Source organism: Salmo trutta, chromosome 33 (genome assembly GCF_901001165.1).
Source record: "Salmo trutta chromosome 33, fSalTru1.1, whole genome shotgun sequence".
Lineage (NCBI taxonomy): Eukaryota > Metazoa > Chordata > Actinopteri > Salmoniformes > Salmonidae > Salmo > Salmo trutta.
The window spans coordinates 21,139,144-21,160,365 of NC_042989.1; the positions used below are offsets into that span (position 1 = coordinate 21,139,144).

General features: G+C 43.2%; 1 protein-coding gene across 6 annotated transcripts in view; it reads right to left on the reverse strand.

Moving 5' to 3' along the window:
- Nucleotides 1–2,404: 2,404 nt before the first annotated feature.
- LOC115172637 (regulator of G-protein signaling 6-like) overlaps nucleotides 2,405–21,222 on the reverse strand; it is a 62,234-nt gene continuing 43,416 nt past the window's right edge. For 3 of the 6 annotated variants that reach the window (XM_029730272.1, XM_029730271.1, XM_029730275.1), the window contains exons 6-17: nucleotides 10,453–10,504; nucleotides 9,721–9,785; nucleotides 9,239–9,315; nucleotides 8,573–8,654; nucleotides 7,449–7,523; nucleotides 5,777–5,881; nucleotides 5,424–5,596; nucleotides 4,802–4,927; nucleotides 4,353–4,539; nucleotides 3,686–3,778; nucleotides 3,064–3,117; nucleotides 2,405–2,813 (exon numbers count right to left, since the gene is read on the reverse strand). In XM_029730272.1, the coding sequence (XP_029586132.1) occupies nucleotides 2,763–2,813; nucleotides 3,064–3,117; nucleotides 3,686–3,778; nucleotides 4,353–4,539; nucleotides 4,802–4,927; nucleotides 5,424–5,596; nucleotides 5,777–5,881; nucleotides 7,449–7,523; nucleotides 8,573–8,654; nucleotides 9,239–9,315; nucleotides 9,721–9,785; nucleotides 10,453–10,504 (1,140 nt within the window). In that variant the 3' untranslated portion in view covers nucleotides 2,405–2,762. Of the gene's footprint in view, nucleotides 2,814–3,063; nucleotides 3,118–3,345; nucleotides 3,435–3,685; nucleotides 3,779–4,352; nucleotides 4,540–4,801; nucleotides 4,928–5,423; nucleotides 5,597–5,776; nucleotides 5,882–7,448; nucleotides 7,524–8,572; nucleotides 8,655–9,238; nucleotides 9,316–9,720; nucleotides 9,786–10,452; nucleotides 10,505–21,222 lie in introns of all 6 variants that reach the window. The other 3 variants (XM_029730273.1, XM_029730276.1, XM_029730274.1) reach the window with 3 other exon arrangements.

Sequence of the window (21,222 nt, forward strand, 5' to 3'; positions counted from 1 at the left end):
CTTCTGATTGCGGGGTGATGACATATTTCGACATCCAAATAAATATTCCTGCCACAGTCCTCCTGTTCGGGCATGCCTGGCCACCATGGCCCATAGAGGACTGTGCATGGTGTTTACTCTCCTTTAGATGACACTGGTGACTTTCCAAAGTGGTAGTGATGCAGGGTTTTTATTAGGACAGTAGTATGATTTGATATGTTTTCTTATTTTTTTACAATTTTATCCTGTTTCAGCATATAAAAAAATGCTTGGAAAGATCAGAGGTTGGACCTAAGCAAGTGTTTAAATACTTCCCTACACATGTAGAATATTGTTACTAAAAACAACTTCTCCGCACCCCGACGGTCACCAGCTAAACTGTCTCCCTATGAACAATCTGAGATTTCCTCCGTGTGAATGTCACTTAAATAGCTCTGTGACTGGTCAAATGTGGCATTTATTTGGCATGTATCTGCTTGAAAAGGTGCACGATAATATGGAAACACCATGTATCACATTGTTATTGATCATTACATTGTTGGGTTTTGAGTGTGCAAGAAAGGCATTTCACTGTACTTGTGCATGTGACATTAAAACTTGAAACTTGGTGCTGTGTAAAATACTAAATAAGGCTGAAATCACTGATTCAGAGACAACATTATTGAGATTTTCCATAAGGGACAGGGTTTTCAAGCTTTAAAGCTGTCTATATTGAGTGTATGATTGTCTCTGTCTATTCTCTTGAGTGTATGATTGTCTGTGTTGGCCAGGTCTCCTTTGAAAAATAGGCCTATGACCTCAATTGGACTTCATGCTTTCAATAAATAAAAATCCAACCATAGCATGAATTCTAAACAAACACAATTTGATGAAACATGCAATGATTAATTGTAGATTCTCTATCAAGCCCTTATGCCTACTCCTGGAATGTAATAAAACATGGAGAATTTCCCTCGAAGTCGCTTCTGTAATAACAATTACAATACCTTAGATTTATGGGCAAACAAAAATATATTCCCAATCACTGCAAAAATGATAGGTTTTAAGTTTCCATCAGTAAATAGGATTATATGGTGTACTGTATAAGAAAAAAATATGATACAGATTTAGACAAAGATATAAAAAAAGAGATTTGTTAAATACAGAACAGAAAAGTGTCCTCCTGCTGTCCTTATTGCTGACTGCCTAGTGCGGGCAGACTGTACTGTATATGTATATTCAGTTGAAGTCGGAAGTTTACATACACTTAGGTTGGAGTCATTAAAACTTGTTTTTCAACCACTCCACAAATGTCTTCTTAACAAAACTGTAGTTTTGGCAAGTCGGTTAGGACATCTACTTTGTGCATGACACAAGTAATATTTCCAACAATTGTTATTTCACTTATAATACACTGTTTCACAAGTCCAGTGGGTCAGAAGTTTACATACACTAAGTTGACTGTGCCTTTAAACAGCTTGGAAAATTCCAGAAAATGATGTCATGGCTTTAGAAGCTTCTGATAGGCTAATTGACATAATTTGAGTCAATTGGAGGTGTACCTGTGGATGTATTTCAAGACCTACCTTCAAACGGAGTGCCTCTTTGCTTGACATCATGGGAAAATCAAAAGAAATCAGCCGAGACCTCAGAAAAAAAAGTCTGGTTCATCCTTGGGAGCAATTTCCAAATGCCTGAAGGTACCACGTTCATCTGTACAAACAATAGTTTGCAAGTATAAACACCATAGGACCACGCAGCTGTCATACTGCTCAGGTAGGAAAAAGGGGGAAGCTTGCAAGCCGAAGAACACCATCCCAACCGTGAAGCACGGGAGTGGCAGCATCATGTTGTGGGTGTGCTTTGCTGCAAGAGGGACTGGTGCACTTCACAAAATAGATGGCATCATGAGGCAGGAAAAGTATGTGGATATATTGAAGCAACACCTCAAGACATCAGTCAGGAAGTTAAAGCTTGGTTGCAAATGGGTCTTCCAAATGGACAATGACCCCAAGCATACTTCCAAAGTTGTGGAAAAATGGCTTAAGGACAACAAAGTCAAGGTATTGGAGTGGCCATCACAAAGCCCTGACCTCAATCCTATAGAAAATGTGTGGGCAGAACTGAAAAGCATGTGCGAGCAAAGAAGCCTACAAACCTGACTCAGTTACACCAGCTCTGTCAGGAGGAATGGGCCAAAATTCACCCAACTTATTGTGGGAAGCTTGTGGAAGGCTACCCGAAACATTTGACCCAAGTTAAACAATTTAAAGGCAATGCTACCAAATACTAATTGAGTGTATGTAAACTTCTGACCCACTGGGAATGTGATGAAAGAAATAAAAGCTGAAATAAATCATTCTCTCTACTATTATTCTGACTTTTCACATTCTTAAAATAAAGTGGTGATCCTAACTGACCTAAGACAGGGAATTTTTTAATTAAATTAATTAAATTTCAGGAATTGTATAAAACTGAGTTTAAATGTATTTGGCTAAGGTGTATGGAAACTTCGACTTTAACTCTATGTATATCTGTATATGTCCCACTATGACTCATTGAGCTTGTATGTAGCCCTACTGTATGTGCTTGTACTGTGTTCATGCCATGTGGTGAGTAGGTCAAGCCCCCCCCCCCACCAGCTGGCATGATCTGTGGTTCTGTGAGTAGTCCTAATTCCAGCGCTGCATGGTACTGTGTGTGACCCAGCAGAACAGAGCTCCCCACCCCAGCAGCGCCCCTCTCCCTGCATGGTCATGACCCCTCCAGGGATGTCTGCCTGTGCCCCTCCAGCCCAGGCAGTGTCAGGATGACTGCATCAGCCCTGTCAGCCGCTTGCCCGTCAACGACTTGCCCTGGAAAATGGAAACAAACTTTACTGGCTGAGTTTTTGAAAAATAATGCAGTCTGTGTACAGTGCTGTGCCAAGAAAGTACTAAGACTAGTTACCCCTGCATAAATGTTGAGCACTTACCTGTCCTTAAAATGGTAATAAATACCATCCAAAGACCTCTGCACTACTAGCCTGCACAATTATATTGAACTTGAAAAAGATCTTCATTAGGTTGCGTGCCCGTGATACAGCCCCAGTTCCTGGTGACTTACCACACTGCGGGTGAACTTCTCCAGGGAGGTACGGCGGCCCTGCTCCCCCTCTGTCTGTGAATAGGGGCAGCATGGTGTTGGGTTGGGTGGGAAACGGTGAGAGGCATGGGGAGGGGAGGGCATGAGGGAAGATTAGAAAAGTGTCAAGGAAAAACACAGGTTACATTTTAGGCCATGAAGCCAGAAGCGGTGGCTGTGGTAGAAGAGCTAGGGGCCAGGCCAGCAGGAGGGAGCGTCTTTTAAGGGGACTACATAACACAGGGATGCACTGCTGCTGCTCACCAAGAGAAGATGATGCTTTGATCTGCTGTGGTGCTGATCATCCTAGTACACAGTATAACAGGACTTGCTTTATATTCCATTTTAGAGAGCTGTGAATGTATAAATCCGAAGGAGTCAAATAATATAATAAACTGAACGACATGAATACTCGAGCAAAGGTAAGCCGTCTCAGTTCAGATGTAAATGGTGATATGGTATCTGTAGAAAGTGTGGATTTGAGAATAAAGTTGCATCTTCCAAATAAAAGTATGGAGTGCTTTCAAACATATTTAGTAAATGCATATTATCACAGGTTTAAGATGGTGGAGTTGTGACTGAGTAGGTGTTAGTTACAGCTCACCAGCTTCTTTCTGGCTAGCAGGAGGTCCTGATAGATGTTGGATCTCAGGAAGCGTGCATAGCTGTCACTTTTCATCAACTTGAAGATGTGTTCCTGTAGAAGAAGGAGAGGTGGTTGATGGTGTGTGTGTGTGTGTGTGTGTGTGTGTGTGTGTGTGTGTGTGTGTGTGTGTGTGTGTGTGTGTGTGTGTGTGTGTGTGTGTGTGTGTGTGTGTGTGTGTTGAGTTGACGATTATGTAAGAGTGGGAACGAAGGAGCTGAGTGTAAACCATGCTTGATAACATGGAGGGAAGAAGGAGTCTCCTGAGATGGCTGAATGAACACAAAGCCATCGTATAGCCATTGAAGCTAATGCACCGTGAGGCAGTTGCCCTCAAACAAAGCAAATACAGTTTGAATCTAGGATGAATGCATGTGCCATTCACAGGTATTACTCGGCCCATTAGACCCTGAAAAACATAGTTTCTTCACCACCATTCACTTAATTTCCTTTCACTCCATCTGTCCACCCACCCCCCTCTCAGCCAGCAGTGTGTGGGTGGGGATTATGATGTTATGTGTTTGTGTGAGTGGTTGAATGTGTGTGCAGTAGTAGCAGTAATATTGACAGTCTGTGTGGGCGTGCGTGCATATGTGTTTGAGTGAATATGGGAGACTGTGATATGTACCTGTGCGTCCTCATAGCTGTATCGTCCAGGATCTTTTAGGTTATGGCTGGTGAGCTCATAGCTGTGGGAGTCCAGGTTGATGGAGCTGGGTGCACCCTCTGCCAGGAACTCCTGCCAGATCTCCTGGGCCCTGGCTGCCACGTTCTCAAGGGGCCTCCGCTTCAGGTCCTGCACTGCCAACCAGAACCTATTCAAGGGGCACAGGTAGGGCACAGCCAATAGAGATCAGTGTCTGCATTCACTTCCTAGTGTTAAACTGCCAGGAGAGGAGAGCGCCCCCTTGTGGACATGCATTGCAGTCATTCCATTTAATCTCATTGCTGACACTCAAAAGCCTCTATTGGCCTGGGGAATATAAATGGATGTGAAACAGTAGAAGGGAAGAAGATAGTGACAGTGTTATCATTGGGAACTGCGCCTGCCTGAGCCTATAAGGCTCCACCTCTCACCGGAGGTTCTCTGAGCTGAACTCCGACTCCAGGAACTTGAGGAAAGCGTCCCATCCCGCTGGGTCCTTGAGGGCCTCCTCCAGAGAGAAGCCCCACTTCTTCACACGGTGCTGGCTGGGGTCCCGGCTGCTCACAGGGAAGAACGGAGAGAGACAACTGTGAGGCATCTCAGAATGCCAATCAAACCCAGCATAGAGCTGGTTAACTGTACATGCTATTCTCACACTATGCTCCCACAGTACATACGTTGTGGGTGTGCATGCTGTTTGTGGATGAATAGGGAAAGAAAGAGGAGCTAGCCATGGGGGTATCATGACATTTCGGCCAGCACCTGAGAGCACTAACCCTCTGCCTGACCCCACTAGTCATTTGAGGAGTGATTATGTTTGACTAGTGAGGTCGGTCCATGGGGCCTATGGCCTCACGCCACCGGAGGCTGCTGAGGGGAGGACAGCTCATAATAATGGCTGGAATGGAGTAAATGGAACGGTATCAAACACATGGAGGCCACGTTCGATTACCATTCCATTTATTCCATTCCAGCCATTCCTATGAGCCCGTCCTCCCCAATTAAGGTTCCACCAACCTCCTGTGCCCCACACTGCCTCCCCAGTGAACCCACCTAGCCTCCATGTCCCAGAAAGTCATGTCATCGCTGATCCAGGGGTTGGACGGTTCAACAGTTGACGCTAAAGGATCGTAGACCATGAACTGTTCTGTGTAGCTCATGAGGCTGTCTGCTACTTTGGACATTTTCATACAGTGTCTGTCCAGCTGCATGTTCAAGAAGGAAATCTGAGAGAGAGAAGACGGCAGAAGGAGAGAGTAGCTCATTAATCAAGAGGAGAGTTGGCGTTATGATTGATGAGTGAGACAGATAGGCAGACAGACAGACAGATAGGCAGACAGACAGCAGGAGATAATGGATAATGGCGGTGTTAGTAATGACCTGTCAGGAGCATCACAGTGTGTTACCTCCTTCTGCACGTCCTCTCTGGTGGGCTTCCTGGCCGGCTGGGACTGGAGGGACTGGTGGACTGGACTCTGAGTCTGGGTGTCATCTGTTACCCCATACACCGACTGGACACGGACAGAATGGATATACATGTATGTTATTTGTATTTGTATTTATTATGGATCCCCATTAGCTGCTGCTGGGGTCCAGCAACATTAAGGCAGTTTATACAATTTTAAAACATTACAATACATTCACAGATTTCACAACACAGTGTGCCCTCAGACCCCTACTCCACCACTACCACATATCTACAGTACTAAATCAATGTGTATGTATAGTGTGTATGTTATCGTGTGTGTGTGCGTGCGTGCGTGTATGCGTGTGTGTATGCATGCATGCATGTGTCTGCGCCAATGTTTGTGTTGCTTCACAGTCCCAGCTGTTCCATAAGGTGTTTATCTGTTTTTTAAATCTAATTTTACTGCTTGCGTCAGTTACTTGATTTGGAATAGAGTTCCATGTAGTCATGGCTCTATGTAGTACTGTGTGCCTCCCATAGTCTGTTCTGGACTTGGGGACTGTAAAGAGACATCTTGTGGCATGTCTTGTGGGGTATGCATGGGTGTCCGAGCTGTGTGCCAGTAGTTTAGATAGAGAGCTCGGTGCATTCAACATGTAAATACCTCTCATAAATAAAAGTAGTGATTAAGTCAATCTCTCCTCCACTTTCAGCCAGGAGAGATTGACCTGCATATTAGTAATACTAGCTCTCTGTGCACATCCAAGGGCCAGCCGTGCTGCCCTGTTCTGAGCCAATTGCAATTGGCACCTGACCGTATGACTGAACAGTAGTCAAGGTGCAACAAAACTAGGGCCTGTAGGACCTGCCTTGGTGATAGTGTTGTTAAGAAGGCAGAGCATCGCTTTATTATAGCCAGACTTCTCCCCATCTTAGCTACTACTGCATCAATATGTTTTGACCATTTACAATCTAGGGTTACTCCAAGCAGTTTAGTCATCTCAACTTGCTCAATTTCCACATTCTTTATTACAAGATTTAGTTGAGGTTTAGGGTTTAGTGAGTGTTTTGTTCCAAATACAATGCTTTTAGTTTTAGAAATATTTAGGGCTAACTTATTCCTTGCCACCCACTCTGAAACTAACTGCAGCTCTTTATTGAGTGTTGCAGTCATTTCAGTTGCTGTAGTAGCTGACATGTATAGTGTTGAGTCATCCGCATACATCGACACTCTGGCTTTACTCAAAGTCAGTGGCATATCGTTAGTAAAAATTTAAAAAAGCAAGGGGCCTTAACAGCTACCCTGGGGAATTCCTGATTCTAACTGGATTATATTTGATAGGCTTCCATTAAATAACACCCTCTGTGTTCTGTTAGACAAGTAACTCATTATCCACATTATAGTAGGGGGTGTAAAGCCATAACACATAAGCTTTTCCAGCAGCAGACTATGATCAATAATGTCAAAAGCTGCACTGAAGTCTAACAAGACAGCCCCCACAATCATTTTATCATCAATTTCTCTCAGCCAATCATCAGTCATTTGTGTAAGTGCTGTGCTTGTTGAGTGTTTGTTTCCGTATTGCTTATGCACTCACCCTCAACACACGCACACAGATACATACATACATAAACAGAGACCACTCATCACTAAAAGCCTTCTCCCTTACCTTTTTCACCCTCTGTGGATTCTTCTCTCTCTGGCACTTGCGAATGTCCATCTCTGTGGTGTTTACACAGCCTGGCTGTGAGAGAGTTAGTTTCCAGGTCAGATTATAGTGGGTCACCAGACACATCCTTCCCTAGCCTGGAGGCTAGACTTAATTCAACACTGGAGTTGGCTAATACAGAACCCCACTAGGATCCAGATTAATTCAGGCTAACCCAGGCCCCACCAGACATTAAAACACTTTATTGTTCTAACAGTGGAGCCCTACAGGACTTTCACTGTAACATTCCTTGTCCTTTCATCATGCCCTCTCTCTATCCCTCCTTCAGACCTTAGCACCACCACCTCCTCCTCTCAGCTTAGCACCACCACCCTCCTCCCCTCCTCCTTTCAGTTTACCACCACCTCCTCCTCTCAGCTTAGCACCACCACCCTCCTCCCCTCCTCCTTTCAGCTTACCACCACCTCCTCCTCTCAGCTTAGTACCACCACCCTCCTCCCCTCCTCCTTTCAGCTTACCACCACCACCACCTCCTCCTCTCAGCTTAGCACCACCACCCTCCTCCCCTCCTCCTTTCAGTTTACCACCACCTCCTCCTCTCAGCTTAGTACCACCACCCTCCTCCCCTCCTCCTTGCAGTTTACCACCACTTCCTCCTCTCAGCTTAGCACCACCACCCTCCTCCCCTCCTCCTTTCAGTTTACCACCACTTCCTCCTCTCAGCTTAGCACCACCACCCTCCTCCCCTCCTCCTTTCAGCTTACCACCACCTCCTCCTCTCAGCTTAGTACCACCACCCTCCTCCCCTCCTCCTTGCAGTTTACCACCACTTCCTCCTCTCAGCTTAGCACCACCACCCTCCTCCCCTCCTCCTTTCAGCTTACCACCACCTCCTCCTCTCAGCTTAGCACCACCACCCTCCTCCCCGCCTCCTTTCAGTTTACCACCACTTCCTCCTCTCAGCTTAGCACCAGCACCCTCCTCCCCTCCTCCTTTCAGTTTACCACCACTTCCTCCTCTCAGCTTAGTACCACCACCCTCCTCCCCTCCTCCTTTCAGTTTACCACCACTTCCTCCTCTCAGCTTAGCACCAGCACCCTCCTTCCCTCCTCCTTTCAGCTTACCACAGGGCGATGAACGTCCCAGAATGCCCTCTCCTGGCTGTCTAGGATCTTCCTCTCAGCCTTGTCCTTCTTCCTGTCGATCCTGAGGGTAGGGGAGAGAGGACAGAGCCAAGTCAATACTGAGAACACAGACAGACATGTCACACTTAATGAGAGACCAGAGGAGGGTAAAAGCTCAAAGTGGAAGTCACAACCTGTTTCGTCACCAAACAATCCGTGGTCTGGCCGCTGGCTGGTTGGGTACAACTCTTACATAACTGACATTTACTGATCAGTGCTTGGTTGGACTGTTTCTCTCTCTCACTCTGAATGTAACAGAGCTAAAATGTATTATCTCTCAACTACAGTAAATACTTAGTGCTCAGACTATAATCATTTGAAAGGGTAATCATGACCAATTAGGTTTTTCTCTTGTCCTGATATCGTGTTTACAAATGTCAACCAGCAGATGGAGATGTAGTGGAAGGAACAGTGATAAAAGTCAATGAGTAAAATATCGCCTAGAAAGTAACCTAGGGGTATGCATCAGGCACACTGGTGACTCTATAGTCACCTGCATCAATGCATGAAATATAAGGAATACACTGACATAGGGCACAATAGACAAAGTATCAAAACCACAATATGTTGTGTGCGTGCTCTTTTGCCTAGTTACTGTCCACTCACTTGACCTGCGCCTCAGCTTGCATGAAGATGAACTCCCACTTCCTGGCGAAGGCCCTCTGCAGTCGAGCCAGGTTCTCCTGTAAGACCCCCCAATCATAGAAATATGAGGGGTAAGAGTAAACCAGTGAAGGTTCTTGGGTAATTGCATCGCTATAATGCTTTTTGCTGCATAAAGCTAGCCAGCTCAGCTTAACCAGGAAGTAATATCATGGCTGTTGTAATTTGCATATAATAAGGGCATCTACTTGGCAAGTGAGCAATACAAACATCTGTCATACATATTCAATGAAGTCACCTATTTGAATTGTGGGGAAAACAACACTCTGACCAAACCTATATAGCATGGAATAGACCAGTACTCAGGAGCATGGCATGTGATCTGAGAGTATCTGTAGTTGTGTAGTTGATACCTCTGTTAAAGAGTCAGTAGTGTATTAATGGTGTACTGACGACAGTTCCAGTAGGGTGAATAGGGGACTCACAGCCTCGTAGTCAGCTAGCTCCAGCCTGGCCTTGTTCTGCATGGTGCGCTTGCACAGGTAAATAGCTGCAGAGGAGATTGAAGACAGCAGAGTGTAGTCAGTTACTTGCAGTTACTGTTGCTTGGTAGACTGCCTGCCTTTAGTGATATTGCCAAACAAATGTCACATATGCTGTAACGCCAGTTGTTAAATGTAGTTTATTTCTTGCAAACAAATGCCACCTACTCGGTTCCCGCCTGAGTAAATCTGTTCTGATCAGAGTGTGGTGAGCAATATTTAATGAGACAGTTGGCAACTTTTCCATTTACATAATCAGGCTGGAGAAATGCCATGCAAACATGAAACCCTGGAGATGTACAATAATGTCACGTAAGACCTCTGTGCCCTGATTGGCTAATATAGTGCTGCAGACCTGGGGGTAAAATGAGATCCTACTGGGGAAATAGTGGTATGCATTACAGAGTGGGCCACTCAATCAATACTGGGTGTGAGACAACAACAGATCCATAGTCTGTGTTCAAACTCTAGGCAGGAGGATATGACACAGTCTGGGCCAGACACTCTGCTCTCACTTTGCACTGAGCAGGGCTATAGGTTAGGCTGGCAGGGTGGGGCATCAGGGGGGAATATCTGGGGGCTACGCATAATGAAAATATGAGGGGTAACATTTAGACACATTTGAGTTCAGTGATATTTTCTCAATCCACCCTTAGGGACCACAACATAACTTACCATAGTCTGTGTTTTCAGGTTCCCAACAATTAGAGGGCCAGAAGTATGGAGCCTGAGGAGGAAAATGGAGAGATCATTAACTTACTCATCATCTTAAGATCATTTATACATCAGAGCATCTGCCCAAGACTGGAGAGGGTCTCCTTTTTACTGTTTTTCCTAATGTTGATGCAATTTTCTCCACGCTGTCCCTAGGTGCAGTGTTTGAAGTAAACAGCTCCTTTTCTTTTTGTTTCACTCAGTAAACATTTTGTGTTGAGTATGTGGATTAAAATTTTCAAATAATGAAGTTTTAAACACATTTCTGAGACACAGTTTGGTTTGAAGATGGGCAGCCCCGGTTTTAATATGCATGCTGTGTCCAGTCCACCCTGACTCATAGCCCTAAGTCCTGTAGAGATGAAGATGCTGGAGAACACACAAACCGTCCATACTCTTTGTTCATGCCTTTTCCTCTCACGAACATGCTGGAGTTAAAAGAAGATGAATGGTGTGATAATCAATGCCCTTCTTATGCTCTGCATAACTATCTCGGTGAGAACAATAACTATATTCTCCATTCAGATTTCTTTGACTGTTGCAATTGATATTTCAGATTCACAGTTCATTCCATGATGCATAAATAATGGTTTCTCAGATCTATCATTTTTAATGATGGGTAGAATTAGAATGCAGAGATGTGCGAAGACATCTCCAATATCACTCATATAATTAGCTTAAAGCCCCCATGCAGTCTTTGTAATTTTACTTTTCTAAATCAGCACTGTATGTCTAAAAGATCACTGTGAGTGTTTAGTGAAAATCTGTAATTTAAATGCTCAGTCTGATCATGTGGGTGTTAGGAAACAAATTTGAAGATATTTACATACACAGCCCTGATTGGCAGATAGGATGGTCTAGAGCCTACCCCCTTACCCAGATGAACAGTCATTGGTCTATTATAATCAGATCACACTGTGACATCATAATGTGGGCCAAACGTTCCATCCCACCTGAACAGGCTGAAATGTCAGGATTTCTTTTCAAACAGCTTACACAAAAAGGGCATTATCATAATTTTCAGTTTCTGAGTGTTATTTCGACCTCATAGTGTGGAAATATCATAACTGCACTGCCCCTTTAACAACAAAAGGCTAACAAGATGAATGATATATGAATATGTGTCAGAATCAACACATCAAACAGACAGGTTAACATGTATTTTCTCAAGTCTAAACCAAACTGCAGCAGTGACATTTTATGGTGTGACTGCTCATAGCCGCTGGAAGTAGGGGTGCTGAAGGTGCTGCAAATTGAAATACTTTTGGCAAAATTATTTAAAATAAATGTACAAATCCATAATACTACACCAGAGAGCATAATTTAGCCACAGAGGATCAGTAGCTTTTAAAAAATAGCTGTGGATTAAGTTTTATCACAAGCATTTACAGTTGTGAAAGATGCAATTTGGGCAGCATGCATGCCAAATATAGAACAGCTTGTTGCATTGTGGCCAAAGACAAATAATCTATAGAAGAATTTTGGAACTTTTAACCCTGGCACTTTGACTGTTAAAATCATGGGTACACAAGCATTGGTTGCCAGGCCTGACTTGGGGTGCGACACTGGACACTCTGGCCGAGGAATAGGGTTGATCCAAGTGTTCTGACCTCACAACGGCAGTCATGCACCGAAGCTAACTGTCTAATGGTGGCTAGCTTGCTAGCTACTTCAAGACACAAATGTGAGAACACCTCACTCTGACCATTTTACTCGCCCAAGCAGAGCTGGTTAGGCTGTTTTCATTTTATCCAGAGCATTGGTGACTGTAACTCTGCTGCTGGCAACAATTTAATAACGTTTTTTTGCTAACGTTTACTGACACCGGTCCTATTGAATGAGTGTTGAGCATTCGTAAATGCATCAATTACTCACACTCAGAAGAAAAGTGCTCTGAAATCAGAGTAGATAGCCAGAGTGAATTTACGAACGCACCCTTGAATGGGAAGTTGGGCCAAAATTCACCCAACTTATTGTGGGAAGCTTGTGGAAGGCTACCTGAAACGTTTGACCCAAGTTCAACAATTTTAAAGGCAATGCTACCAAATACTAATTGAGTGTATGTAAACTTCTGACCCACTGGGAATGTGATGAAAGAAATAAAAGTTGAAATAAATCCTTCTCTCAACTATTATTCTGACATTTCACATTCTTAAAATAAAGTGATGATTCTAACTGACCTAAGACAGTGTCACGTCCTGACCAGTATAAGGGTTATTTGTTATTGTAGTTTGGTCAGGACGTGGCAGAGGGTATTTTGTTTATGTGGTTCGGGGTGGTGATTTATGTAGTAGGGTGTTTGATTTATTATTTCCGGGTTTTGGTCTATGTTCTATGTTTTGTATTTCTATGTTATTTCTGGTTTGTGGTATTTCTATGTGTAGGTTTATGGGGGGTTGGACTCTCAATTGGAGGCAGGTGCTTTCTCGTTGCCTCTGATTGAGAGTCCTATATATGGGTAATTGTTTGGTGTCGTGTTGTGGGAGATTGTTTCGCCTGTGTGAGTATGATAAGACTGTTTTGTTGTTCGGGCGTTGTTGGTTTTGTTATTTTGGTGTTCTCTTTAGTTAAAATAAATAACAAGATGAGCATCCACATTCCTGCTGCGTTTTGGTCCTCTATTCCCGACGACAACCGTTACAGACAGGACATTTCTACTAGGATTAAATGTCAGGAATTGTGAAACTGAGTTTAAATGTATTTGGCTAAGGTTTTTGTAAACTTCCAAATTCAACTGTAAGTATTCAGACCCTTAACTTAGTACTTTGTTGAAGCACTTTTGGCAGCGATTACAGCCTCGAGTCTTCTTGGGGATGACGCTACAAGCTTGGCACACCTGTGTTTGGGGAGTTTCTCCCATTCTTCTCTGTAGATCCTCTCAAGCTCTGTCAGGTTGTTTGGGGAGCGTCACTGCACAGCTATTTTCTGGTCTCTCTAGAGATGTTAGATTGGGTTCAAGTCTGGGCTCTGGCTTGGCCACTCAAGGACATTCAGAGACTTGTCCCGAAGCCACTTCTGCATTGTCTTGACTTGTGCTTAGGGTCGTTGTCCTGTCGGAAGGTGAACCTTCGCCCTAGTCTGTGGTCCTGAGTGCTCAGGAGAAGGTTTTCATCAAGGATCTGTCTGTACTTTGCTCTGTTCATCTTTCCCTCCATCCTGACTAGTCTCCCAGTCCCTGCCACTGAAAAACATCCCCACAGCATGATGTTGCCACCACCATGCTTCACCGTAGGGATGGTGCAAAGTTTCCTCCAGATGTGACGTTTGGCATTCAGGTCAAAGAGTTCAATCTTGGTTTTCATCAGACCAGAGAATCTTGTTTCTCATGGTCAGAGTCCTTTAGGCGCCTTTGGGCAAACTCCGAAAACTTTTCTTCTTCTCCCAGACAATTGGCCGGGGCCAATTTAATTTCTTGGCTTTTCAATATTTTTTCTGCCAAAAGCCAGCTATTACTGGCTAACGGAAACCCTGAGCCGGACAAGTGACCGGGACCCAGGAAGATTTAGAATTTAATGGACATTTTAGGAATTTACCAGTCATCCATATGCATTGGGTGTGTAACCCATTAGGGTGTCCACCCACGCAGCCAGCACCATTAATAATCAAGGGATATTGGCCAAATTAGCCACATTTACATGCCCTTAAAAACAGTCCTTGTGTTTTGAATTTCGATGTGTAGCATATGCAAAACTTAATAGCACATTGTTTATTTGGTATTTACTTTCCTAAAACAATAATTGTCCAGCTCATTTTCAGCTGTGGGAAATTTGAGCACTAAATGCAACAAGGAATTGCTATAGACTTAGGTGTCCACTGTATGATGTTAATATTTAAAAAGTAAATATAAAGGAAGAGAAGCTTAGTCCTAGCCCCAGAGAGAGAGAGATATGCCGGAGGCATGCTATGACACCAACATTCATTAATTTATCCTTGTCAGATAGGCTACTGCGTCTGCTATACAGATATAGGCATACAGAAGGAGGCTAATTCAAACATTTTCTATACTTATCTTTTTATAAAGATAAGTATTATAGGGGTAACTCTGGTAGGCCTAAAACATTATTCCTCACCTCACCAGTCAGTTGGAGCACCTGTGCGCACTGCCTTCATGTCATAGGCCTTCAGTATAATAGAGGCTAATAGCCACACCACACCAAACCTTCACAAACGTTTCTAGACTTTATAAAGGTAATATCAAAAGTAAGTCAAGCCATTGTTTATCGGGAAAATATGAGCAGGAAACACAACATTACAGTTGAAACTTCATTTGGCCAAAGAAAATGGCTCAACAGAATGAAACAAAACACTTGCGAACTGGTTTAAACATTCACAAAGGTTTTGAACAGGCTGTATTGCAGCAATTACCAAGAAAGGCTAGTGCCTACCATACCCAAAAAATAACAGCAAATATGCTAATGATTATTTTACAACAGGCCTTATAACCAATCTTAAACTAAATACAGAATTTAGCCAACGAAAATGTCTCCTCAGAATTAAACATAACACATTTTGCATAGGCTATTTAAAGAACTGATTTAGACTGATATGCCTACAACAATAAAAATGATATACATAACAAAAATAATAAAACAAATTATTACATTTTTTTTTTTTTTTTTTGCATCCTACCTGAATAGCAAGTTGCACATACAGTACCAGTCAAAAGTTTGGACACATTTGTTTTTCAACGGGATAATGACCCAACACACCTCCAGGCTGTGTAATGGCTATTTGACCAAGAAGGAGAGTGATGTTGTGCTGCATCAGATGACCTGGCCTCCACAATCACCTGACCTCAACCCAATTGGGATGAGTTGGACCGCAGAGTGAAGGAAAAGCAAGTGCTCAGCATATGTAGGAACTCCTTCAAGACTGTTGGAAAAGCATTCCAGGTGAAGCTGGTTGAGAGAATGCCAAGAGTGTGCAAAGCTGTCATCAAGGCAAAGGTGGCTACTTTGAAGAATCTCAAATATAAATATATTTTGATTTGTTTAACACTTTTTTGGTTACTACATGATTCCATATGTGTTATTTCATAGTTTTGATGTCTTCACTATTATTATAGAATGTAGAAAATAGTCAAAAAATAAAATAAAAACCTTTTGAATGAGTTGGTGTGTCCAAACTTTTGACTGGTACTGTATGTGTGGTATTAAAAAAGATTCTGCTAATGTCTTATATTATGTAAATGACATAGCATGCATGAAATGTGTTTATAAAAGGCTTGCCCCAAAACATCACAGATTTATCTCAAAGCACAGCAGGAACTTGTCATTAAAAGCGGGGCTTCCAAAGATGCAGCACCTATTTATAGCATAGCGTACCCACACAGCCTCTGTCAAAGCTCCTCAGTGCTGGCACAGAGACATACTCAAAAGGGCATCAACATACTCAAAAGAGCATGCAGGTCCTCTTTTATTGGCAATGATGACACTCACTTGTTGCACCACGCATAACATCAGAGGAAGGGTATTTTTAGTCCGATTGAATATGGGTGACACACACGCATCCACTTCCATAAAAAGATACGTCATGCATTTTAATCTGAGGGAAAAGAAGTGTGCATAAATGGATTCTCCGGTAGATTGGGGGAGGAGTGGGATGGGTGAGTGACAGAGAAAAGTGCAGAGGAAGAGAGGACTGCCAGCTTAGCGCTTCCCAAAGGGAGCTGCTCCTAGCTGGGATTAGCCAGCCATAGTGACTCATTATTCTGGAGCCTTTCAGCAGGACCAGGGACCATTCAGCCTCCACTACACTGTAACACACTGTGATGTATGTCACAATGCATGCAGGGCCGGTTTAATGCAGGGGCTTACCGGGGCTGAAGCCCCTGGGCCCAGGCCCAAGGGGGGACCAAGAGGGAGCAAAAAAAAATAAGGTTCAAATATAAATATAAACTCAGCAATAAAAACTGCGTTAATTTCAGCAAACTTAACGTGTACATATTTGTATGAACATAGCAAGATTCAACAACTGAGACATAAACTGAACAAGTTCCACAGACATGTGACTAACAGAAATGGAATAATGTGTCCCTGAACAAAGGGGGGGTCAAAATCAAAAGTAACAGTCAGTACTGCAGTGCATCTCCTCCTGATGGACTGCACCAGATTTGCCAGTTCTTGCTGTGAGATGTTACCCCACTCTTCCACCAAGGCACCTGCAAGTTCCAGGACATTTCTGGGGGGGATGGCCCTAGCCCTCACCCTCCGATCCAACAGGTCCCAGACGTGCTCAATGCGATTGAGATCCGGGCTCTTCACCAGCCATGGCAGAACACTGACATTCCTATCTTGCAGGAAATCACGCACAGAACGAGCAGTATGGCTGATGGCATTGTCATGCTGGAGGGTCATATCCGGATGAGAATGCAGAAAGTGTACCACATGAGGGAGGAGGATGTCTTCCCTGTAATGCATAGCGTTGAGATTGCCTGCAATGACAACAAGCTCAGTCCGATGATGTTGTGACTAGAGGTCGACCGATTATGATTTTTCAACGCCGATACCAATACCGATTATTGGAGGGCCAAAAAAAGCCGGTGCCGTTTAATCGGCCGATTATTATTATGATTTTTTTTTATACACACACACACACACACAGCTCTGAAGTGACAACAATACTGAAGAGTCTGCTTAGGAGACTGTTTGAATAATAAAAATAGAGTTTAAGTTACCTGTGATGAATGCTGAAAACAAAAACTGTAATTTCTATATGCAGGAAATCCTATTTTAATAAAGGGCATGGTAAGAATTGACTACCAAAGTGCGAGTCATAATTCCCATGACACCTTCTAGCAAAATCTGAAAAGCGGTTCCTTCATTTATTCCATAGGATATTTTTAGATTAACATAAAATAAGGTCTGTGTTAGGTTTAGGCTTACACCACCTTGCCAATTTTATAACTGTGTAGATATCCATAGGATATAACTCTGATCAATATAAGCGAAGATACATTTTTTTGTAAAGTGGATTTATGAAAATATGTTGACAAGCGTTACCTAGTGAGATTTACACGGGTATAAAAACGCCGAGGCGGTTTAAGCACAAAACACAGACCTTATTTGAAGTAGATCAAGACGTTCTCTATTGAAGACATGAACGGTAAAATAACGAAGGAACCGCTTTCAAGTTCAGCCGCAAGTTATTACAGGAATTATGACGCGTCGACTATTTCTCTCTAAACCATATACCTTTGACTATTACGAGCCTGCTGCTGCCTACCACCGCTCAGTCAGACTGCTCTATCAAATATCAAATCATAGACTTAACTATAATATAATAAACCTTAGGTCATTAATATGGTCAAATCTGGGAACTATCATCTCGAAAACATTATTCTTTCAGTGACATACGGAACCGTTCCGTATTTTATCTAACGGGTGGCTAAATATTCCTGTTACATCGCACAACCTACAATGTTATTTCATAGTTCCGTAAAATTCTGGCAAATTAGTTCGCAATGAGCCAGATTCTGTATACCCTGATTCTGCGTGCAACGAACGCAAGAGAACTGACACAATTTCACCTGGTTAATATTGCCTGCTAACCTGGATTTCTTTTAGCTAAATATGCAGGTTTAAAAATATATACTTCTGTGTATTGATTTTAAGAAAGGCATTGATGTTTATGGTTAGGTACAGTCTGTAACGCCCTGGCCATAGAGAGGGGTTTTTGTTCTTTATTTTGGTTAGGCCAGGGTGTTACATTGGGTGGGCGTTCTATGTGCATTTTTCTATGTTGGTTTGTTTCATTGATTTTGGCCGTGTGGCTTCCAATCAGGCACAGCTGTAGAGTGTTGTTGCTGATTGGGAGTCACACATAAGTGCCTGTTTTTCCGTTGGGGTTTTGTGCCTGTAGCTCAGTTGGTAGAGCATGGTGTTTGCAACACCAGAGTTGTGGGTTCGATTCCCACGGGGGGCCAGCACAGAAAAAAAATTTATGAAAATATATGAAATGTATGCATTCACTACTGTAAGTCGCTCTGGATAAGAGCGTCTGCTAATTGAATAAAATGTAAAATGTAAATGTAAAAAAATGTGGGTAATTGTTTCTGTTTCTGTTTAGAGTAATTTCCAACAGGACTGTTCTGCTGTCGTGTATTTGTTATTTTTTGTAGTGTTCTCTTCGTTGTAATTAAAATTCAAGATGAACACTAACTCCGCTGCGCCTTGGTCTACTCTCTCTCCCGACAGCCGTTACACAGTCGTGCAACGATTGTGCTTTTTTTCGCAAATGCACTTTTGTTAAATCATCCCCCGTTTGGTGAAGTTGGCTGTCTTTGTTAGGAAGAATAGTCTTCACAGTTCGCAACAAGCCAGGCAGCCCAAACTGCTGCATATACCCTGACTCTGTTTGCAAGAGAAGTGACACATTTTCCCTAGTTAAAAGAAATTCATGTTAGCAGCCAATATTAACTAAATATGCAGGTTTAAAAATATATACTTGTGTATATTATGGTTAGGTACACGTCGGAGCAAAGACAGTCCTTTTTCGTGAATGCGCACAGCATCGATTATATGCGAAGCAGGACAGGCTAGCTAAACTAGTAATATCATCAACCATGTGTAGTTAACTAGTGTTTCTGATTGATTGATTGTTTTTTTATAAGATAAGTTTAATGCTAGCTAGCAACTTACCTTGGCAACGTAAAGCAGGTGGTTAGAGCGTTGGCTAGTTAACGTAAGGTTGCATCCCCAAGCTGACAAGGTAAAAATCTGTCGTTCTGCCCCTGAACAAGGCAGTTAACCCACCGTTCCTAGGCCGTCATTGAAAATAAGAATGTGTTCTTTAACTGACTTGCCTAGTTAAATAAAGGTTTAAAAAAAACAAAAAAAATACCTAAAGAAATAAATACTAAAAAAATTAAATAATCGGCAAATCGGTGGCCAAAAATACCGATTACCGATTGTTATGAAAACTTGAAATCGGCCCTAATTAATCGGCCATTCCGATTAATCGGTCGACCTCTAGTTGTGACACATCAGACGCGAGTGAACCGCCACAGACCATGACGGACCCTCCACCTCCACATCGATCCCGCTCCTAGGGTACAGGCCTCGGTGTAACGCTCATTCCTTCGACGATAAATGCAAATCCGACCATCACTCCTTGTGAGACAAATCTGCGACTCATCAGTGAAGAGCACTTTTTGCCAGTCCTGTCTGGTCCAGCGACGGTGGGTTTGTGCCCATAGGCAACGTTGTTGCCGGTAGAGTCTGGTGAGGACCTGCCTTACAACAGGCCTACAAGCCCTCAGTCCAGCCTCTCTCAGCCTATTGCGGACAGTCTGAGCACTGATGGAGGGGTTGTGCATTCCTGGTGTAACTCGGGCACTTGTCATCCTATACCTGTCTCGCACGTGTGATGTTCGGATGTACCGATCCTGTGCAGGTGTTGTTACACGTGGTCTGCCACTGTGAGGACGATCAGCTGTCCATCCTGTCTCCCTGTAGCGCTGTCTTAGGCGTCTCACAGTACGGACATTGCAATTTATTGCCCTGGCCACATCTGCAGTCCTCATGCCTCATTGCAGCATGCCTAAGGCACGTTCACGCAGATGAGCAGGGACCCTGGGCATCTTTCTTTTGGTGTTTTTCAGATTCAGTAGAAAGGCCTCTTTAGTGTTCTAAGTTTTCATAACTGTGACCTTAATTGCCTTCTGTCTGTAAGCTGTTAGTGTCTTAACGACTGTTCCACAGGTGCATGTTCATTAATTGTTTATGGTTCATTGAACAAGCATGGGAAACATTGTTTAAAGCCTTTACAACGAAGATCTGTGAAGTTATTTGGATTTTATGAATTATCTTTGAAAGTCCTGAAAAAGGGCCGTTTCTTTTTTTGCTGAGTTTATTAAGGAAAAAATATACTGCATATATTATATACAGTGCATTTGGAAACTATTCAGACACCTTGACTTTTTCCACATTTGTTACGTTACAGGCTTATTCGAAAATGGATGAAATTCATATTTTCCTCATCAATCTATACACAATACCCTGTAATGACAAAGCAAAAACAGGGTTTTAGACATTTTTACAAATTTATATAACAAAACAAAAACAGGGGCGGCAGGTAAAGTGGTTAGAGCGTTGGGCAGTAACCGAAAGGTTGCTGGAACTAATCCCCGAGCTGACAAGTTAAAAATCTGTTCTGCCCCTGAGCAAGGCAGTTAACTCATTGTTCCCCGGGCGCCGAAGACGTGGATTTCAATTATGGCAGCCCCCCACACCTCTCTGATTCATAGGGGTTGGGTTAAATGCGACACATTTCAGTTGAATGCATTGAGTTGTACAACTGACTAGGTATCCCCCTTTCCTTTCCCCTTAAATTCAATTGATTGGAAAGGGACACACCTGACTTTATAAGGTCCCACAGTTGACAGTGCATGTCAGAGCAAAAACAAAGCCATGAGGTTGAAGGAATTGTCCATAGAGCTCCGAGACAGGATTGTGTCAAGGCACAGATCTGGGGAAGGGTACCAAAACATCTCTGCAGCAATGAAGGTCACCAAGAACACAGTGGCCTCCATCATTCTCAAATGGAAGAAGTTTGGAACCACCAAGACTCTTCCTAGAGCTGGCCACCCGGCCAAAATGAGCAATCGGGGGAGAAGGGCCTTGGTCAGGGAGGTGACCAAGAACCCACTGGTCACTCTGACAGAGCCCCAGAGTTCCTCTGTGGAGATGGAGGTACCTTCCAGAAGGACAACCATCTCAGCAGCACTCCACT